Source organism: Mercenaria mercenaria, chromosome 2, assembly GCF_021730395.1.
Source record: "Mercenaria mercenaria strain notata chromosome 2, MADL_Memer_1, whole genome shotgun sequence".
Classification (NCBI taxonomy): Eukaryota; Metazoa; Mollusca; class Bivalvia; order Venerida; family Veneridae; genus Mercenaria; species Mercenaria mercenaria.
This window is the reverse complement of record NC_069362.1, coordinates 74,273,699-74,297,464: the sequence shown is the minus strand read 5'-3', so window position 1 is coordinate 74,297,464 and position 23,766 is coordinate 74,273,699. Positions and strand designations below refer to the sequence as shown.

Here is a 23,766-nt window from a genome sequence, read left to right as displayed (position 1 = left end):
AGGCTGAAGATTGATGTGTATCGAGCAATACAGAGAAATCATCCACTACACTATTCTCCCTGTCGTCAAAGCAGAGGGCGGGTAAAATCAAGACGGGAAATGCTTCGCTGACTGGAGCAGACGAGGCAAAATACGTTGGAATGACCTTTGACAGACGGCTAACCTGGAAGCCCCACATTAGTCAAGCAGAAGGGAAGGCCCGTAGAAGCTTGCCATGATGAGCAGTCTTGCTGGAACAACGTGGGGAGCAAATGAGCAAATAGTCAAGACACTATATCAGGGAACAGTGAGACCCCATTTAGAGTATAGCTTAACTGCCTGGTCCACTACTGCTAAAACTAACCAACAGGCTCTAGACAAGATTCAGAACCAAGCATTGCGGATCATGACAGGTGCTATAAAGTCTACACCAATCTCCTTCATGGAGAAGCTAACAGGCACACAGCCGTTACAAGACAGGAGACATGCAAAGGTCCTGCTTCAAGCAGAGAAGTTTAGGTCTTTTCAAGACCATCCCATGAAAACCAAGCTAGATGGCTACACCAAAAATCGGCTCAAACGTAGCAGCTTCGTTCATGAGGCAAATAAACTCAACCAAGAGTTCAAAACTGAGCTGAACATACCAACGACTCCCTTAGGTAGTGAAGACATTATAAACCCACTAGCGAATGATCTGTCCTCAGTGACTGTGAGACTTGCTGTTCCTCGTCTTGACCGCGGGAAGCAAGAGGATGAAGGTATCACACTTGGTATGATCAATGAAGACTATCCTCCGGAATTATGGACTCATGTCCATACAGACGGATCAGCCGCATGCGCCGTCAAGGATGGAGGAGCAGCAGTTTTCATTCAGTACCTATCTAGCAAAAGAGAAACACTATATGCAGCCACAGGAAAACACTGCAACAATCACAAGGCAGAGACTGCAGCACTCATGAAGGCCGTCTCAGTGGTTGAAGACTCGGCAGAAGAAAGCTCCTCAGTCGTCTTTCTCACAGATGCACTGTCGGTCATGGAAGCTCTGATCAACAATAAAGCTCCACAGCTAGCCAGGATAATGCAGAGCCTGAGTAGAACCTGCAAAGTAGCACTTCAGTGGATTCCATCCCATTGTGGACTTGCAGGCAATGAAGAGGCAGACAAACTGGCTAAGCTGGAAGCTCAGTCAGAACAACCAACAAAACCTGTGAGTTACAAGGAGAAAGTCACCATCATCAAGGCACTAACAAGACCAAGGATGGAGGAAGATGCTTTTAATCTCCTTGATCGGTCTGAACAAGTGATGCTGGTCAGGCTTCCCTCAGGGCACAACAAGCTCAATGCTCACATGTACAAGAAATACAGACTGGCATCATCGCCAACTTGTCCGTGTGGCGAGGAAGATCAGACTGCGGAGAATATACTTCAGAAATGTAAAAGGCATGACCAGGAGCGAGCTGCGACTTGGCCGATAGATACCTCAATCCACCAGAAACTGTATGGAGCTATTGAGGATCTACGGCAAACCACAAGTTTCAGTGAGGCTACTGGTCTGACAGTGTAGTCGCGAACGAGAAGAAGAAAGAAGAAGAAGTCTGTTTCTGATGTCTTTTTTTAAGTATATATGTTATCACTTATGATTTAATACTGTGAAGTAGAAGGGGGATACAGAGCTGCTTTTAATACGCTTGTTGTCCATCCATCCCTTACCAACACCTCAACCAGATTTTTTTCTTTTGCTTATACATTATTTTTACTTTAAGTCATGTGTTTCTTCGGGTAATGTCCCCTAATATCTCGTCATTCCACCCACATTACTAAACCAAACACCCTCCATAGTACCCAATTATTATGGTTCGCGCTACTTATGTTTCTTGGTATAGTTCTATGTTTGACAATATACCTTTTCACCAGTCCCATTTTCTACATTACCCTACAATGTGTTTTGAACTTTACCATTGGTGATATCATTCTGATTAACTTTATATTATCCTCCCACATCCCTATAACAACATTCACAAGTACTCCATCCCTATTCCCAAACCACGCTCCGAAATTAAGTTTAGTTTCTATTACCTGTTCTTCCTGTTTCAGAGTATATGTTTACTTTTCCCCATCCCCAACATCACACGGCAGTCATTTGTCAATTCAAGTGATCTTTCGAAACTTCTATTTTATAAAGTGTAACGTGTTAAAAATATCATATACTTTATTCAGCTCAATGGTAGTGAATGTTGAAGGTTCGTAGGTTTCATAACGACAATTTGTTAAACATTTACACCAAAATGGATGTGTTTCTCACAGTTTAATACTATCCTGTTAATTAGATATTCTGAAATTTATGACAATCCGGCAACCTTTGGTGTCCAAAATGGCTGAAATTCTCAACAAAAATACCATACCAACATTTTGTTCGAGAAATAGTATGATAAAAATAGTAATCAGTTCAATACATTGTTACGGAAAAGGTGGCCCATGTAGTATACTTTGTCTTCTGTAATGATTTTAGCTTCCTTGAGGAGGGTATGTTACTACACGAACTGGGCACAGTACAGGAACGGTGTAGGCAAGTTTTACCCGGAGAATGTGGACCCGAGTTTATGCACGCATGTTATCTACGCCTTCGCCAAGATGGTAGGTAATCACTTGGCAGCGTTTGAATGGAATGACGAGTCTACACCGTGGATGAAAGGAATGTAAGTATTAAAGCTCTGATATTGTTGTTCTTGTAACTTTGGCAGTTCAGTGAAATGTTTTGTTGACCTGCGATATGAATGAAGGTTTTGTACCATAAAGTGATGAAAGTGGGGCAAATATACGATACTGGCACTAGTACATATACAACAGACCTTACCGTTGAGGAAAATATGAGCCGCGAAATCAGAAAACCAACATAGTGCGTTTGCGACCAGCATGGATCCAGATCAGACTGCGCGGACCCATGCTGTTCGCCATTGGTTTCTCTAATTGTAATAGTATTTGAAAGCGAACAGCATGGATCCTGACCAGACTGCGCGGATGAGCAGGCTGGTCTTAGTCCATGCTGGTCGCAAACGCACTATGTTGGTTTTCTCATGGCGCGGGTCATATATACTACAAGGCCAAGTACTACTAGTTTTACTGTAAACATTTGCAATAAACTTTATAAATTTGCAGTATAAATCATAATTTTGATATTAAAGTCTGCATAATTTTGGTAAGGTATAGTAAAGCTATCATGATATTGATCAACGCATAAATAAGACAGACCAGAGAGGGTGGTATTGTCTACCTATGAAAAGTCGCAAGCAACTATAATGACGGTATGTCTTGGTTTTATAACTCTTGTGACGGCTGAAGATGAGTGTATTAAAAGGTTTAGGTTTAAAAGGGCACCGAAATCTAAACCCCAAAAACATTTTGTGCATTAGTCTTTGAAAAGCCCTAACTTTATTTAACCGTAACGTACTTAGAAAAAGATTTGCTAAATAATGTAAAACAACTTTTTGTCTATTTTTCTTAGAAATTTGAGAACCGATCATTGCATCGGTGCAAGAGGAAAGTCGATTTTCTTTAGAAAATATCTTGATTGTCTCAAACTGATTTTTTTTTCATATTGGCTCAATTTGGGAGATGCTTTTGAGTTACATGTCTCGGTTGTATGTCGAGAGCGTACTCTTATCGAAATGAGAACTTCGACGTCTACAGACAAATTTGTAGACAAAAAAATCAGTTCTTTTACATTGTCATAAAAATTATATAGCGGGACCATCCTGTTCGCCCATCATGTCTTTACTGAATGGCATCATTATTAATTCCGTCAAGTGAGGAATCTATCCATCCAGCTTGCGAAAGGTTGGTGGTTCTACTCTGATGTCTGTGCTTGCACACTATAGAAAAAGTATGCATCGCATTTCTTTTATTCAAATAAAACAGCAAACGTTTTGTCCATTTTTCTTAGAAATTTGAGAATCGATCATTGCATCGGTGCAAGAGGAAAGTCGATTTTCTTTAGAAAATATCTTGATTGTCTCAAACTGATTTTTTTTCATATTGGCTCAATTTGGGAGATGCTTTTGAGTTACATGTCTCGGTTGTATGTCGAGAGCGTACTCGTATCGAAATGAGAACTTCGACGTCTACAGACAAATTTGTAGACAAAAAATCTGTAATGTCATACAGTTATAGTAAAGATGAAAAAAGCACAACGGTGACAAAATTGCTCGTGAAAAAAACAAAAACATTGTTCTTGATTTCACTTATCATATTCAGAAGCATACATCTTGTTTTGATATTTTGTCATTTATTCTTTTACATTGTCATAAAAAGTTATATAGCGGGACCATCATGTCCGCCCTCGTGTCTTTACTGAATGGCATCATTTTTAATTTCGTCATGTGAGGAAACTACCCATCCAGCTTGCGAAAGGTTGGTGATTCTACTCTGATGTCTGTCCTTGCACACGTATATAAAGAGTATGCATCACATTTCTTATATTCAAATAATACAGCAATCATTTACTTTTTAATATTTTAGTACCTGTTTCAACTTAACTGCTTACAATATTCTCCACAACATATAAAAGGTATTTGATTGTGTGTAATAATGTTAAGAACATAATAATTTATTATTATGTCATTTAGTGTATTGAAATATCCATATTTAGCACGGCATGTAATTGTGTTCTATACTTTTTACAATGAAATGTTACAAAATGTATCTGTAGCCTCAAATTAAGATTGATATCAAATTATATGAAATACACATACTCCCGCAGAGACGTACAGGAAATGTTGTTTTATAAGCTAAGGTGTCATTGTAGTTGGCTTCTACAGTAAAAAACAACTTTTTTGTTAGAATTACAATGCAGTTACATCTAATATCTTGCAGATCTGTATGAAGGCTAGTCATTTGAAACCGTTGTATGTTTTTATGATAGTTATAAAGTTCTGTAACATTTATTAAAGGAAAAAGAAATGGGTCGTTGAATTAGTCCATAGTTGCTCAACAGATATACATGTGATAAAAACGACATTTGAACATTAAGAATATGATTTTCTCTCCTACAAGGATTTTCTGCTTGGTGATGTAGAACCGATACATACTGAAGGCAAAAGATGTCATCGGCCCGTGACACAAAATTGTTATCGACATCATAACTGTTACATACTCGTCATACATCAATGACACTTAGAATTATCGTAAATTGATGCTTCGGAGCATTAAAAGTATTAAATGAATTACTATGATTTTTACTTTAGTAATTTGATGTCATAAAATACTTTTCTTGTTTAAACCAACTTGTTTGTTGCAATCTTTGACAATATGAACAGGTAATAAATTAATCAAACATAATCAAACATAAGTCATTTTCGGTACTTTGGAAAGCCACAGTATCAGAAATTTCATTACAGCCGTTACAAAATCAAAGCGATACCTTACTCGTCTTTAAACCATTTATTTCGTTACCTATAATCATGCCTGTAAATCATATCAAGCAAGTTTGTATGATCGTATGCATGTTTTGTTATTTGCTTCAAAATATAAAGGTACGAGAGATTCCATGACATCAAGAAATCAAACCCATCAGTAAAATTACTCCTTGCTGTCGGAGGCTGGAACATGGGTTCGTCTCCATTTACACGTATGGCCGCCTCCGACGCTAGCCGCCGGGAATTTGCAACTACAACGGTTGCTTTCTTGAGGAAACACAAATTTGACGGCATCGATATGGACTGGGAATACCCAGCTAACAGGGGCAGTCCGCCTGGCGACAAACACAAATTCACATTGGTTATACAGGTACGTTGACAAAAATACCTAACTAGTTAAGTGTGAATACATTGCAAAAGGTGTAATTGTACTGTACATACAAAATGCATTTTCAACAAAAACATACGAACGCGCACACACGTACATTGTTTACGTATACACACGCATTTTTTATGTGGAAAACTCGAGTCATTTCAATCCTTTTAGAAATCAACGGTACTTTGTCAAACTGTTTCTTGAATTATACATAGTTCTCTAGAGAATAACTAAATAATAGTACTGATGCTTTCTTATAGATATTTTCATCAGATCACTGTAGGTTATCATTTTATTTATGAGATAGCATATATTCTGACTATGATACAGGCATTACATGACGAGTTTGCGAAGGAGAATGTCCCTGCCGGGCTCGACCGACTTATGATTACTGCCGCCGTCGCCGCTGGAAAAGACAAAATTGACACTGCGTACGAAGTTCCAGAAATTTCGAGGTAATAAACTGTAGGTACATTCGGCATATTTTGATCAACAGATGAAGTACATAATTTGTCGAATTAGGAGATTTTAACGTGTACTTGAATCGTACATCATAGCATACAAAGTTATTGTACTGGACGAATTTGACAGATACTTAGATCCTTTAGCCGCATAAAAGTAATCAAAGAAAATGGCAGACCCGGTTTGATTGATTTTGTCCCTGAGGGATAACTGAATGTGCAACACCTTTCACGTTCTCTAGCACCGGCTTTGGAAGAAGTATAATAGAACAGCTGAATGCATTCCATAATCGCAGAGCACACGAAAATATATCAACACATATCTAAAACTCATTAAGTTTAAGTAATTTCTCTCCAAGACAGAACATTTTCCTATTAGATGTACATATATATGTTCACCACGATTCAGTAAGTCTGATATGACACTGACGCATCACAACGTTTTTCTAAGGTACGAAAGTTGACAAATAAGTTTTTCAGGCCGTCGAAAAGAATAAAAATGTCGTCATGCATAATTGTGATTTAGGAAAACTTATTTCAATATAATTGTAAAATAAATATAAAACAAAAGTGATTCATGTATACACTATAAGTGTTTAATTATCAGAATATCTTAGCATTGTTGTAACTATCGCCTCGGATAAAAAGAATGCAGTAACATGAAATCACAACCAACATACTTTACAGGTAAAAGCTGTCATGCAGGATCTCTAAATTGTACTCTATGTTCAGTATTAGCACTAGTATCATGACAAAAGCATTTGTAATTAGTAGAATAGGCTGGATAGAAATCTTTAATATTATATTCAATTTGTAATAATTACACCCGAAATGAATTACTTAGTATTTCTTAGATATTGTAATTACTGAGTTTTATACGCTAAAATATGTATTCACGAGGAGATGTAGTTTGTAGCACTTTAAAGCAAAAATGTTTCTAGTATCTACAGTTTTGTAAGGCTGGACTATCCTTTTTACTCAGGTTACTTAATTTCATCAATTTGATGAGCTACGACTTGCACGGCTCCTGGGAGGATCATACCGGCCATAACTCGCCACTGTATTCTAGAAGCAGCGAGACTGGTAACGACTCATATTTAAATGTGGTAAGTTTAAATTCGAACCAGCCACTGCTCTTACCAATGTATGATAGGAGAAGTAAATTAGACGTGGCGGATAGTCATTTTAAGTCTCTTGTACTGTTAAAAAAACTTTGTAATCATTACTTACGTCTCTAAATATGATTTCTCGACCATATATTGTCGTTCATTTCACGTGAAGTCTAAAATACTAAATTAATTACCGCGCCTTCATAAATATTTCATGACATCGATAGACAATGTATTCATTTTTAGCTTTTTAGCTTTTTAGAAGTTTTATGCTAAAAAGCATTGTTTCGTGTGATAGCCTTTGCAGAATCAACTACAATCACTTACTATACACAAAGTAAATTTGCAAATATGTTTACAGGACTGGGCAGCACAATACTGGGTACAGAAAGGTGCTCCGAGGGAAAAGTTAAACGTAGGTATGGGTCTGTACGGAAGAACGTTCAAACTGCCATACAGCCACACTAGCGATGTTATTGGTTGTCCTGCCGCCGGCGCCGGTGCTGCTGGCACACATACAAGGGAAGCAGGATTCATGGCCTACTATGAGGTATTTTTTTTTACATATAAATCTTCATATTTACCTATCTGAGAAGTTTCCGACCACTCGTCGTCCGTCGACCACATGCTCACACATCCGTCACCACATATACCACCTCCTCATAAGTAACATGTTTCAATTTTGTCACTAATATATTTGATTAATGCCATAATCAGGTCTTCTTTTTCATCAGCAAGCAGATCTGCTAAATCCAGAAAATATGTATATTCCGAAATTAGCAACAGAAATTACTTAAATATTTCAAATTTTTCATATTATTTTCAGACATATTTATGTGTATTTCATTTAGATTTGTGAGAAACTAAGCCAAGGTGCCACTAGAAGGTATGAGCCAGAACAAAAAGTGCCATACATGGTGCAGAATGACCTTTGGGTCGGCTACGACGATCCCGACAGTTTGAGGTTAAAGGTATTTAATTGAATAGTTAAATCACGTAACTTTTCAATACTAAACAAACGGTTTACGTGAAGAAAAATTACAAACAGCTTTGTTATAATGTCATACATTGTTATAGACATGATTTTAATAATAACATGAGCGCAGTTTTACTTACAAATGTGTTTAATAAAATCTGTGAGAAGATCCTTTGGAAGCATAGAACGCCACCAAGTAAAATAATAATAGACTCGGTTAGACTGAGTCTGTGCATGAGAGGTAATAAAATGTACAACATCCATCACGCCCCTTAGCACCGGCTTAAGCAGAAATCTGTTATAGTACAATTGAATGTCCTCCATGATCCAAAGGGACCGGAAAGTACTGACCAGTACCAATGTAAATGAAAGGGAAAGTACTGTAAAAAAGTCAGATTACAACTTTTTTGTTTGTTTTCGTAGGGTTAAGAGTCACACCGACACGATTCTGTTGTACTATACGTGACTCGTATGCTGATTTTACCAGCTTTTGATGCTGGAGTAAGATCACGAGTGCCCGTTCTGGCATTTGTGAGTTACATTCTGTCTGAACAGAACCACTACCCTTCTGTGAGACAGCTGGATGGTATCCTCACATAAATCTTGATCTTGAACATCGATGAGAAGCAAGTGATACTTGTGACCTTAACCACTCGGCCAAGGACACGCCTTTTGTTGAGTTTGGTGAACAATCAACAAATAATATTCAGCAGGCATTTACAGAACGCCTTAATATTTTTTCTCAGGTCGATTACGTCAAGCAAGAACACTTCGGTGGTATAATGGTTTGGGCTTTAGACTTGGACGATTTCAGTGGAATGTGTGGACAAGGAAAATATCCTCTCATGAAAGCTATTGTCAACGAACTCCAGTCTTCCACTGGCTCAGTCAATCCCGTTCAACCCACACAGTATGTTCATTCAGTATTTACTTTCCTTCTCATTGAAATGCTTTCTCATATTATGAAGGGTTATCAATGCATATATAGATGCAAATAGAGTTGTTTGGCACGAAGACGTTAATTTGATTAATACAGGAATTTATTTTATGCTAACTGATGAAATACTGTGTTTTATCAGTAAGATAGAATCCATATCATTCGCTGCAAATCACTCACCGTAAATGATACAGTTTTGCCGATCTACTTGTAAATCGGGTATAAATTTTAAATTATTTGCTTAGAACTGGATGAAAATTGTAGTCGCACTTTGTTCCTCGATTCAAATTATTTTACTAATGATTTAATGATAATTTCATAACGTTATTCAGCAAGAAATAAAATAAAATGGAACTTTATGTCGTGTGCGTCTTTCTAACGTCACAACACGTCTGACGTCATGTTCGTTTACGCGCGTCTTTTTCCCGCGCTGACATTAAAATTTGTTGCAAAATGCATATTTCAACGTAATTAAGCATAACATAAAAAGAAAATTTGTTTGTTTTTCGTGAATATAGAATATCTTACCTCATAATGAGAAAATTTTCACATTTTCACCCGCGCCATGCGCTCATGAAAATATTTGAAATTTTCTCACTTCTCAGTGAAATATATTCCATATTCACTCAAAACAAACAAATATCCTCTATATATCACTCAAGCTCTATAGAGCATACTTTATACGTTAGATCTAAAAACGTTTAAACACTGAAACACATACCATAATTCTAAGAGCTTTTATTTGGTTTGACGAACACCCGTTGAGACTTTAAAACATCACACAAGACTTACGAAATGGCTTATTATAACAATGCCTGTGCAATGAAAAAGAAAGATTTCGGATTTCGCTGGTAAACTATCAATGTTCCTAAAACCACTTTTAACGATATTTCGCACAAACAACTGATGCAGACAGACTAATTTCAGGCGTGATCTGTTTCGTCTATTCCCCGTGAAACCTTTTACCTCACTCGGGGATCGAACTCTAAAGGACCTTTTGCAATTCAGCACAACTAGCAGGTAGCCATTTTCATATAAAGCAAGATTATATAAATACGTTCTTTTAAAGCAACAGTATTGGCATCATGCAAAAAGTATTTATACTTGATTCAGACCCACACAGGCTCCAATGACCACAACAGCACAACGCATAACAACACGTGCTCCAGTGTACACCAATCCCCCAGTCACTACAAGGGCACCGATCGTTACAAGTAAGTGCTTTGCATATGTGCTGTCTAATGTATATTAATCAAAACCGAGATGTATTTCTTTGTTAGTAATAATTTAGCTTGTATCTAGGAAAGATCCATCAGAAACGCTAGGATATTTTCCATTTTAATAATATTTTGTAGTTTTACATGGTATATCACAGACATTAGGTAAAACTAGAACTCTCACAGGAGTGACGAATACCGCCACAATACAGTCTTGTCACAGAAGAATGGCAACCATAAGAAAGACATAGCCACAGGAAGGTGCAATTCAAATCGAACTTGACCTGTATTTTATGATGTTACACCTGTGTACCAAAATTTATCTAAATCTGTCAAGCCTTTCGTGAGTTATTGTCCGGCAACCATGAGTTTGGCAAATTTTAAGTTGGAAAGGGGCCATAACTACATAAAAAAACTGGTGGTTTGTAGCCAAAGTCGAACTTTACCTGTATTTTATGATGTTACACCTGTGTACCAAAAACAATTAGATCTGTCAAGAACAGTCACTGGAGTGTTTAATGACTCCAATGGTGGATGAATATTACACAATAGCTTGAGTCTGTGTTAACAAAATATCAAAGAATAAGAGAGGTACAGATAAAGTGTATCAAAACACTACATATAAGTATAATTCTAAGCAAAAAGGGGGCATAATTCAGGAAATATTGGTGCAAGAGTTATGCACCTTGTGTCATATGATGTGGGTGATGATGTGGAACAACTACTTCAAGTTCGAATCAAATGTATTTCGTAATAACTGAGATATAGTGAAAATGCATCAAAATTAACCTTAAATTCTAATTTTTAATTCATGAAAAATTGGTGTCAGAGTTATGCACCCTGTGTCACATGATGTGGGTGATAAGGTGGAACATCTATTTTAAGTTTGAATCAAATCCATTTAGTAATAATGAGATAGAGTGAAAGTGTATCAAAACTGTAACCTGAAATTCTAAGTAAAAAGTGGGCATAATTTATGAAATATTGGTGCAAGAGTTATGGCCCTTGTGCCATATAATATGGGTGATGATGTTGAACAACTATTTTAAGTTTGAATCAAATCCATTTAGTAATAAAACCCTTCCAGGCACATAGAAGTTATGGAGCAAAAACCAAATATCTAACCTTTGACCTTGAATTGTGACTTTGACTTTGACCTTTGACCAACAGGCATAGGTGATGTGTTCAACACGTCAGCTGGTCTTGAAGAATAATAATGTGAAGTTAAATTAAAATCCTTCCAGGCATATAGATGTCCCGGACGGGACGCGACGCGACGGGACATGTCAAACTGACTCCTATATAGCTCCCTATCCCCCAACATGTTGGTGGGGGTATAAACAGTAAAGGCAATAACATTCATTTTTATCATGATGCACAATGTGTTTTTTTTTTAAAAAAAAACAACAACACACAAACAAATTATAATAGGTTAAATAAATAGATTTAAATAAAAATAGAAGAACCATGTCAAACGAACTCATACCAAGTAGACACTAAAAAGAGGAACCTTCTTTATTTCCATTGTGGTCCTTTACATAAAGAGGCCTGAATTTATTTGTTTTTAAAAATGTACTTTATTTTCAGCAATAGGTAAAATAACATGACATACAAAATATGAAGGTTTTTGCAATATATAGTATGATAATGTTAGGTTACTCCCAGTTATCAGTTCATATCAGCAATGTATCACACACACATATATTATATACACACATATGTGTGTCATTTCATATTAGATTGATATCAGCAAAACAGCAATACAAGGGTTTCAACGAAATGTCGTACATATAGATAACATTATATACTGTATTTTTGCTTTTAAAAAACTTTTCCCTAACATAGAGTTCAAACGAAGTTCGAAACAAGATTTCTGTGTTTAGGATAGTTTTAGAAGAATCTATTGATTTGTTGCGTTGTAAACTGCAGCTCTTACAATGAAATCAAATTAATAAACCTAAAAAGCTGTAAGATTGTTTCTTGGTGAGGTAAAATATCTAGATGGTCTAAATGGCACCAAACAAGTAGAATTTCATCTAAGTTTTGAATGTATTTAGCCAGATTATGTTCCTGAGACATGTAGGAAGGCTCTTCCAAAAGCTGCAGCCTATATAAGAAAAAAGATCCACCCTTTGGGACATAAAACATCCGTCATTACTAAACCTTGTGTTGTATTAATGTACAGAGCCTTAAGAATGGGTTATGAAAAACACTACACACTGTTAAAATCCCCCTACTCTGTTCCGTATACGTGGACTAATTCTCATTTTTGTTCATTTCGGGAAAATGGGTTTACCAAGATGATTGGTCCTTCTTTCGATGGAAACTACTGCATACTGTACGGTTTGCGCAGCTTTATCACACGCTATAATGGCTCCCTTCGATTATAGCTCCGCTTTCGTATAGAGCTACTTGCTAGAGAGGAGCTGTATACGCATGTGCAAATCTGACTATGGCTCCCTATACATTGATTAAATGCTGTAACAGTAATTTGAAAGTAATACAAAACACGGGTATGTTGCAGGTGGTATTTAGATATTTAGGCATATAACTTTACACCCCCTTAGGGAAGGATGGAGGCACACAGATTTGCTCTTCTCCGTCCATGAATGCGAATAAGAGATAGAACGCAGTTCAAAGATGGGTACAATATGATCGCCAATCACCAAACTTTACAAAAATGATAACCGGCAAGGGAAGTTAGGCACCTGAATTTCAATTTTTGTATCTTGTCTTGTAGTTTGGCCCTTGATTTAGTGTAAAAAGTGGGTCATTCATATTTTGAATGCTACCAAATTTGAAACAGATCTTAGTTATTAGGTGTAAATGACGATTTATTTTTTGTATCGGACCAGTAATGGCAGAAATATAGCCCTTGATGAAATTTAAAAAAGTCGCTTCAAAGTTGCAAAACTGTACTAAAGTATTGATTGGCAAATAGTGGTTAAGTTACGGTACTGTCACCACATTTAACTCAAATTTCATGCAGTCTCAAAGAAGAATAAATATTGATGCTTTTGTTTGTGAAAAAAGTGACAAAGTGTGGACATCCGTTTCCTATCGACAGGGTTCTAGTTTTGTATGTGTGGAAGCCCCTGCAGAAACAACATCAATGTGTGTTTGCAAAGGAATGACACTAATACCTATCTTGAAAGAACATGTAATGTTGCATTTACGATCACGATATTTCAACGAAAACTTAAATTGTGTAACCGGTCTGTCATTCTCTGTAAACGTAGAAAAAATATGTCTTAGAGACAATGTCGTGACACATGGAGCACGAACCCGTTTTATACATTTAAATGGCGTGACCCGAACTCTGCATTCTAGCTCGGCATTCATTTATTACATGTACTTTGAACGATTAAATGTCGATTGCCGAACTCGGCATTCTAACACTGTATCCTTTTTTGTTCAGCTAAAATGGAATGCAGATGGCCGAGCTTGGCATTCGTTTTTCAATGCCTATAGCCAGTTCCAGGGTCAGCTTCACACACATTACTGAATGTAGAATGCGGATCCAGACTATTCTGTATTTCAAGTCAATTTTAGGAAATTAATCTCAATGTAGCAACCTTGTGGTCTATATTGCATAATGGAACAGAGCTACAGGAGTTCCATATATAGCTCCAAATTTAGCAAGGGAGCAATATACGAAGAATATACGACTACATGCTCTGAATACAGCTCCCAGAGGAGCTATATCCGGAAGGAGACATATAGGGTGTGGCACAGCTCCCTGTGAGAATTTTACGCAACTGTTTCTTTTATTGTACTGTGTTCCATTTATAAGCAGTTCATTCATGTTGAACGATAATAAAGAATACCATAAGAACTCACTGTACAACTCACTTTTGAATCACTGTTGAATCGCCGTTTAATTGCCATGGAATCGCCGATTAAAACGAATAAGATACTAATTTCAACTGTGTCAACTTTCCTGACGCACGAATAAGCAAATTTTTCATTGATATTTCATTTTGTTAATTTGTTTAAGTCCATGCGCATCTGTCAAAAAAGCAATAATATGGACTTAATGAAATACGTTTATTTGACATCTAGCACTTAAAATGTCATATGTCTAAACTTACATTGATGTAAAGTGATGACACTTTACATAAACACATCCACAATTATAAAATGCAACTCATCTTCTTCGTTAATAACTTGTAAATTTGATTGATTTGAATATAGATGTACAAAATCCACCTTTATTAAAGTCCATTTCACGAGAAATTTACGTAAGTAATGTTAAGTCGTCAGTTTAATATTATACCTAAACCTCATTTACTTCACAGTCATTGTTTGAACATGTCAATATGGAGATCGAATGTCACGTTCCTTAACCTTATATTCTCCAGCTATTTGAAAAGAAAATGTTTTATTTACATTACTGTACTGCATGGACTTTTTGGAAAAGATGACTTGCACCTTTAAATGTTACACAGAAAACGTACATGAATCTTAAAGGAACAAGGCGTAAAGGGATGAGTCAGATACACACTTAGCACTGTAGAATTGTCGGAGAATACACAAAAATCACATCAGTAATCAAAAAGTATATTTACAACTTCATATTGATTTAAGTATTGTCTGTGGCAGCCAACAACACGATTTTTCTCCGGTCATTGTGAAAGTCATTATTTAGGATTCAAACTGATATATATTTATACATAAAAGCAGTTTTATGTCTTCTGTAACCTTTGATCGCGTAAGGATTTCACATCTGTAATTGTGAACACAATAAGGGTAATAGTGGGGGTCTCGTTTAAACTTTATAAAGGTGTTTTTTTAATTGTCCACTCCAAGGCGGTTCCAAACAGTGTTTTTAGCATTTTACTTTTTTACTTGACGCCTTTATATACTGACGAGATAAAGAAACGCCTCATTGAAATTTGGCGTTATTTTTTTCCTAACGCTTTTAATTGTTGTGAAATGTAGTAAATCTACATGTACTCTGACCGACAAACACAGTGAACAAAAACTCGCGCGATTTCATTCAGCCATTTGTTCACTTCATGTACCTGGTCATGATTTCCTCGTGCAGTCCGTGCATGTAAACCATGTGGTTTGATTGAACGATTTTTGCACATGTACATGTGTAATACGACACACAACCATATTTTCAGCTATTCTCTGAAAAAAACATTAGTTTTCGTAATGCCGAGGCTGAATTCTGAAGAGAGTGCTCAGGTTTTGGCTATGCTTGAATGTGGGCGAACGCAGGAACAAGTTGCTAGACGTTTTAACGTCTCTCGTTCGACAATTGTGCGTCTTATTCGACGTGTTAGAGACACGGGAACGTCTATCGATAGACCACGTTCAGGTAGACCGCGTGTAACGTCAATACGACAGGATAATTTTATACGTCAACGTCATTTACGTGACAGATTTGTGACGGCGCAATCTACGTCACGTATAGTTGTAGGTAACCGTGGACGTCCAATTAGTCGACATACAGTGAGAAATCGACTCAGAGAACGCGGAATTACCTGTTGTAGGCCCTACCGCGGTCTAATTCTAACGTTACGCCACCGTCACCAACGTCTTATTTGGGCCCGCAACCATCGCGGCCAGCGTTGGCAGAACTTAGTGTTCAGTGACGAGTCGCGTTTCAACTTGTGGAACGCCGACGGACGTATCCGTGTCTATAGACGACGCCATGAACGCTACGCAAACAACTGCGTTTTGGAGCACAATCGTTACGGTGGAGGTGGAGTAATGGTGTGGGCAGCAATCAACCATAGGTTTAAGTCCCAACTCGTCGTTTGCCAAGGTAATCTCACAGCCAGGCGTTACATCGACCAGATATTACGTCATGTAGTTGTCCCTTTATTCCGTCAACGTCAAGGATTAGTCTATCAGCACGACAACGCGCGACCTCACGTTGCACGCGTCACCAGGGACTTTCTACAGGCTAGAAACATTAATGTTTTACCTTGGCCGGCGTGTTTACCGGACTGCAATCCGATTGAACACGCGTGGGATTATCTCGGACGGCGGTTACGCCAACGTCAACCCCAGCCAGCAAACGTCCGGGAACTGGTAGCAGCGCTGCACCAGGAGTGGGCCAGAATCCCACGGTATCTGTTACGCAACTGGTGCGGCTCTATGAGGCGTCGCCTTGCTGCTGTGGTTGCTAGCAGAGGTGGCCACACGCGCTACTGATTTTTCTAATGCAATTTCTCCGACCGGGCTATTAAAATTCAAGATTTAAGCTAAATGCGACAATGAAATGATTTCTTATTGACCATAAATTCTTGTAAAGCATCTAATTTGCGAATGGAATTGTTCTTTTCTAATTTTGAATCACGGTTAACGAAAAATTGTATACCGAGTTTGAACGAGGCGTTTCTTTATCTCGTCAGTGTATTTCACACATACATGCTTCACCTACACAACAGTACAACATTTGTAGAATTTCATATTTAGGTGCTGCGCTCTTTGAACACGGTTTTTTTATGTATGAGCTGTGTTTCTGTTGTTATCTGTGCCGTAACTGAACCATGTGAAAATTAGATAAGTAATAATCTAATTAACGAACCACAGGTTTTACAGGTTAGACTACTGGTACAATATATCATATATAACCACACATTTATTTTTTATTAATTACGTCAGAGACCATTGAGGATGAATCGACACCACTTGCTGTCAGTCATATTTTGCTCCTTGAACTACCATATACTAGAAATAGATACAGATAAAAAATAGGTTACGCCGAATAGTTTTCGCAGATGCCATCTTTTCCCAAATCTTGCAGTAAATACTCATAACGCGTTCTAGACAAACACTGATTTTATCTGTGGAATGTATTAAAAAGCATTTTTCAACGAAAGTATGTTTTGTAAACAAATTCCTTTAGTAACCTTTTACTTTGTTGTTCATTCCTGTTCGGACCATTTTTGCAATGACGTCAGCATCATAAAGGAAACAAAGATAAATATATGAAAATCTCATTTTTTGCAACATGATCTCTAGAGTGTCAGTACAGATCAATAATATTCATTCTTACTGCAATTTGTTTATACACATCTGAATCAGTCAAGTCGGGCTTTAAACGTTTGACGTCAAGAGCCTAAAGGTTTGATATGAAAACCGCAGGGAAAACACTCCGACATAATTGTATCCTGTTAGCCAATAAGATTTACTGTAAGGTTTCATTTGGTGCACCACAAACATGAAAATCATGAACAATAAATATGTATGATATATCTTTTTGATCAATATTTGAAGGGCAAAGAAGGTCGCTTCAAATTATGTAAACAAAGGAAGATTTCCTTTATGAATACTAAATTATAAATACATCGCTTAAATCAAATGGTTTTGCTTGCAATTTAATCAATCTAATACAAGAAAAGAATTGTGCTTTATTGCTAATTATGTTACCACTTACGTGTTACATGCCATTGCTTGCTGAAATTTTTGTACACTGCTGCTTATTAATGTTTGCCAACTACAGCACAAGCACCAGATCCGACAACAAAAGCCCCGGTGACGACAACTACAACTGCTGCCGCTACTACTGCCAAAACCACAACACAAGCTGCTCCTATAACCACGCAAGGTTCGCTTACAGTCCTTTGGCAGTTTATGTTGGCTTTATGAAAAATAAAGCATCCTTTTGCATTGATATACATTTAATTCCTTCACATTCGCATATTGTCTTCGCTTTCTGCTTAGCTTAAACACTACGCAGCAGTTATGCCTTATGTTCTTTTTCATCTTGATCTTGATACTGTAGGATACTTGCATAAATGGACTAAGGTCCTATCCATGCAGCTTTTTCATTTGAGTATTTACTTGTTAAATGTACCATGTGGTCAGAAAAAGTAATGACTGTGATTTTTGCACTGTGAGTTTTTCAACCTCGAAGAAGCAAAAATATGTAACGGTTGCCTAATTGTAATTTTAAAGCACCAGGTTCCAACAGCAACATGCATCAGCTGACACAGGTTTCCAGTAATGAATTCAACTGTGCTGTACGATCCGACGGATATTACCCTAGTCCAACATCCTGCTCACATTACTACGTTTGTGCTGCCGGCATGGCGTTCAGAACAGATTGTCACCCTGGTCTACTGTTCAACACAGCAACTCTCTACTGCGACTTCCCTGATCATGTCACATGTACAGCTAGCAATAATGCAGCACAAACAACGGTAAGACAATATAAACCTTCATTGATGCCAATGTTACAATATGTACAAATAGGAATACATATTTTTTGGCTCTACTATAATGTCAATTTTAAGGCGATTTAATAATGGCCTTGATATTTTGCTGTGGACAGTTGTAGCCTGAGACCAAAGACAAATACGATGATTAAAGACATGATAGCAAGGCCTTTATGAAATTACATAATGATTGACAATTTTGTTGAATAACTATGTAATGGTTATAATTTAATTGGAATCCGAGCAGGTAAAGACGACAGTTTTCGTCTTTTTTGTTCATATGAAGGAAAATTTCGCCTTGATTTACAATGACAACGTGAAATAAAATTAATTAAGATTAACCTGTTATCTCATTGTTTGCCTTATGTTGAGACAGTGTTATATAAACGTAAAGCATTGTTGCAATCAGTCAAAGGGACGCAATGCGAAGAAACACCGTCGTAGCAAGCCTCTTGACTCAGAACTTAAATGTGAATAAAGCAACAATCCTTCTGTAATAATTAATGACGTATATATAAAATATTCTTTAAAATACAATGTCACCGGTAATTACGGAAACATAATAGACAGGCGATATTGCAATGGCTGCATGGAAATATGTGTTCGCTAGGAAAATCAACAGCTAAAAATAAAAATTGGTTTACTTTCATAATGGTGTCTAAAATAATATTAAACGAAATGCTAGAGTTGCATTAGAGTTTTCAGATAATAAAAATACCCCACGAGCTTTTTCATGATAGCCGAGTTTCACCTTTGTATCCACGGGGGATGATTAATATCATCAGGACATTTGACAACACATCTAATCTTAAAGAGATAATTTAATGACTGACAGACCGACAGATATCGGTAAAGCATCCCAGTCCTTTTATTGATTTTTTGAAGACAATGTAAGGACATTTTTTTTAACTTTACAATTTTACAGTTTTCTGCTTTTGATGTACTGATATGCATCATGGGCCAGGTCAAATGTTTCCTTCATATTATACGGACTTTCATTGTGAAAATCTTTAGTGGCAACTGCCTTACTATCTCTGATTTCTACAATAAACAATGCCAAATCGATCCTCAACACTTTATCTAGGTCCCATGTTAATAAATAAAAAATGTTTTGGCGTATTTGAGCTTTAGCTTTCAAGCTCTTATACATACTAGAGAATCATGAAGATCATGTGTCATCAATGTCACACTGTATCAGTACAGAGAAAAGGTATTTCCTAGTTTTGTAATCTATAATTTTAGCCTTAAAAGCAAGTCATGATATGACCTTAATTACAAAAATAACAAGACACCAGACAAAGATGCATCAATCTTGAGACCAATTTAAAATTGTATGTCCATTGCAAACAACTTTAAAATCTTCAATCTGCTTTAGTTTGCGTTTGGTACCAACAAGTAGGGTTTGCCTTGGTGTAAAGACAATTAATTGTCAATAAGCCATGTATATTGTTCAAAGGAGTATCAAGATTCACAGACATGACAAACTGATCTCTAAGTTGCAAATAGAATAACACTATCAACGGGCATAGAAATTTACTTTACAGTCAATATCAGTTCTAATGATAATGTCAATTACATAGGATAAAAACATGTTTGATAACTTACCTTCAGATAAACCAATCTGTATTCTCGACCCCAATAAGACCGAGTTTGCTACTAAAATATCATTGTCAACTGTATCAAACGCTTTTTGTAATTAAAGCATAACCGTACCAGTGTACAGACTTTTTGCTTTATTGCTTTTGATGGGATTAAACAAATAAATGAGACAAATATCGGTAGAGTAAATACTTCTAAATCCAGACTGGAGCATAATATACTGACTAGTATTTAATTGCTGATATTAAGTTTACTACTTTGATGATGTAATGAAATAACTCTGGCAACTTTCATATCATCTGGTACAACATTTATTAAATTGATCATACTGATAATATACATACATCTTTTGTTGCAACTGCAGTAAAAAGTTATGAAAATGGTGTGTCCAATATTTTTAGGGATGTTACAATCTTCAAATCAATAATAAGAACAATAGTGCCGTTCTCAGATTCACATTTTCATCATTCGATCTGAATAGTAATGAGACTTAACAGGTTGACTTCTCTTTGAACACTTTTTCTATATTTACAATTAAAATCCATGTTTATTTAATTTATATGATTGAAATCACCGGGTTTCATCTGATCTAAAACTTCATATGTAATCAGGTTTTAACTCAATCCTCAAGGCATGAGCTACAGAATTTAAAGCTGACTAATGATAATATTACTCCAATAAATATTATTATCATATACTCCAATATGGCTGAGAAAGGTTTATCAATAAATAATTCCTAAAAAATAGTGGATTAAAAAATCCATTGTTCCAGATTTTTCTTGTACAAAACGTAATAAAATAATCTCTGACTTATGTGAATACAACCAGTCTGACATAACCGTTTTATACGCCTATTATGTAACTACCTGCGGTAGGCGGGTAGGCGACATCAATTAAAGTTGTCCACTCATTAACATGAGCAGTTCTTATCAAACGTCCACCAAACTTGGTCACAATATTCATGAGAATTATACCTCGGTCAAGTTAAATACCCAGCCGGATTGTTCAAAAGACTTTGGAAGAATGGACCTTGAATTACTAAAACTTGTAGAAATTGAGAGCATCCATTCTCTAACTAGAGTAGTTATTGAGTTATGGCCCTTTAATTACTTAAAATTGTCAAAATTGATAATGTCCATTTAATTACTAGCCAGTTCTTCGTCTCTAAACTTAGAATGTTTTATGAGCCTATAATCATTGTCAAGTTCAATCAGTCAGCAAGAAGATAGTCTTTATTGTTATGGAGTTGTGTGAATCAGTCGGAGTTGAGAAAACTTACAACAAGACTGCTCAATAAGTAGAATTATTAAAGTAAAAAGTAATTTGCTGTGACGGGCGTATATACTCTTGTTTGTGTATGTAACAATGTGGTCAATAATAGTACTTGAAGCTTGAAGCATCTGCGCAGTCTGGTCAGGATCCATGCTGTTCGCTTTCAAAGCTTATTGCAGTTACAGAAACCGTTAGCGACCAGCATGGATCCTGACCAGATTGCGCGGATGCGCAGGCTGGTCTGGATCCATGCTGGTCGCAAAGCCACTATGTTGGTTTTCTCATGGCGCGGCTCACATAATTTTTGATAAAATAACTTTGTTTCGGAAGGCACAAGCGGCACATCACACACTAAGTTCACGTTGATCCGCCGGTAAACCACTGACTGAATGTAATTATGTCACGCGATTATGTTGGAATGAATCAGGAAATATTTATTTTGTCGTCATTGGTTAATATGGCAGTTTAATTATATCTTTAAAGTCACAATAAACTGTTATGTTTTGATTCAGTAAACAGAAACAAATAATATATGTTTATTTAATTTGCATTTAGACCTAAAACGACAACAAGTAACAGCTCCAGTAGCCATTAATATGCCAAAATTCAATGATGTGGTTATGTACTCTTATCAATCTAATGATTTCAGAGAAAGTTATTTCTATTTCAAAGTATTAATGCATGAATACGTGCATAAATAGTCTATGTTATTGATTCGAAGTTTACAAAGAATCTCGGACTGTTGCATGTTTTTTATATATTGATGCAACACTATGTTTATAACGTTAGCAAAATGTTTGTACAATGTAAAATAAAACATGTTGTTAAGTGTACCTGCTTTAAGACTTTATGGTGTTTGCGTTTGGTGTGGCTATTAAAGATCTACAGTATTAACATGCAAAATGCATAAAAAGATATATGAACGGTTTTGCCAAATGCTGGTAAATATATGACATATTCATGCAAAAAAGCGCACACATGTTAAGATGTTGCCAATAAATATAAAAATGTATTAGGAAATAAAGTAATGTTAAGATATCATTTTACGTGTATTACGATCTCGACCTTATTCTAAAGGTCACAAAACTGCAATTTCATCAAAGGCTAGAAAAGCATGACAAAATGAAATAAATAATTTCTTTATCCTCTTATTTTGGGAGTCAAATGTAAATCTGGTTTCATATTTGACCGTTTATCAGTGAAAATTAGATTTCCACACCCCTGTATCCTTATATTAGTGATATTTGCTCGAACAATAAAAACAAAATATGTACGTTTATTTTAATTGTGACTTTTAAAAAACGGTTGAAGTCGTAGAAAGGATGAAATGGTCTCATTGCATTAACAGACCTGAAATTTTCATGCGTTCTTAAAATATATTTGCCTAAATGTCATAAAAGTTCATAAATGTATCATACATTGTCAAGAATTTGTCAAGACTATCAAGGGCAGTTTGGAATTTCGTCTGATGTACATCACCTATTTCATTGGAATCCCTTTTTTTTACAACGACAAAATAATTCCAGCAGAAAGCTTGAAGACTAACTTCTTGTAAAAGTACATATACTACTAGTGATATATTCTTATATGTCAAACCATGTACATTGTTTTTATAAATGTACAAGCGTTTATGTCACATTGACCTATTTTCGACCGAAATAGCGCTCTATTAGTTAACATAAAATTTATTTGTTTTTGTTGGGTTTAACGTCGCACCGACAAAACTATAGGTCATAAGGCGACTTTCTAGCTTTGATGATGGAGGAAGACCCCAGGTGCCCCTCTGTGCATTATTTCATCACGAGTCGGTACCTGGGTAGAACAACCGACCTTTCGTAAGCCAGCTGGATGGCTTCGGCTTCCTCACACGAATACTTCAATGCCCCAAGTGAGGCCCGAACCCACATCGGTGAGAGGCAAGTGATTTGAAATCAGCGACCCTAATCATTCGGCCATGGCGGCCCCTAGTTAACATTAAAATATATTAGAATCGACAGCTGGTATAATAGAAAAGGTCAAATCTGTTATATAGCGCGCGGAAAATTATTCCGACCGAGGGACATTTGCTTTGTTACTATCATAAATTTTGTTTGATATTCTCTTTAAGACAACTAAACGTGCAGCTGTAGCAACACATGCTCCCGTGATAACACAGGCACCCGTGACTCAGGCACCGTTTACAACAAGAGCGCCAGTACCAACAACCACACAGGCAATGCACACCACTAAACAGTACCAAACTAACGGTATGA

At 36.6% G+C, this 23,766-nt stretch overlaps 1 protein-coding gene across 1 annotated transcript in view; it reads left to right on the top strand.

The window, feature by feature from the left end:
- The window catches only part of LOC123562291 (probable chitinase 10), a 112,779-nt gene that overhangs the window by 7,334 nt on the left and 81,679 nt on the right, over positions 1-23,766 (top strand). Inside the window, exons 3-13 of the mRNA XM_053526582.1 lie at positions 2,489-2,675; positions 5,508-5,760; positions 6,097-6,221; positions 7,210-7,333; positions 7,698-7,886; positions 8,188-8,307; positions 9,059-9,222; positions 10,363-10,463; positions 17,929-18,033; positions 18,384-18,628; positions 23,622-23,760. Coding sequence (XP_053382557.1) covers positions 2,489-2,675; positions 5,508-5,760; positions 6,097-6,221; positions 7,210-7,333; positions 7,698-7,886; positions 8,188-8,307; positions 9,059-9,222; positions 10,363-10,463; positions 17,929-18,033; positions 18,384-18,628; positions 23,622-23,760 — 1,752 coding nt within the window. The remainder of the gene's footprint in view (positions 1-2,488; positions 2,676-5,507; positions 5,761-6,096; positions 6,222-7,209; positions 7,334-7,697; positions 7,887-8,187; positions 8,308-9,058; positions 9,223-10,362; positions 10,464-17,928; positions 18,034-18,383; positions 18,629-23,621; positions 23,761-23,766) is intronic.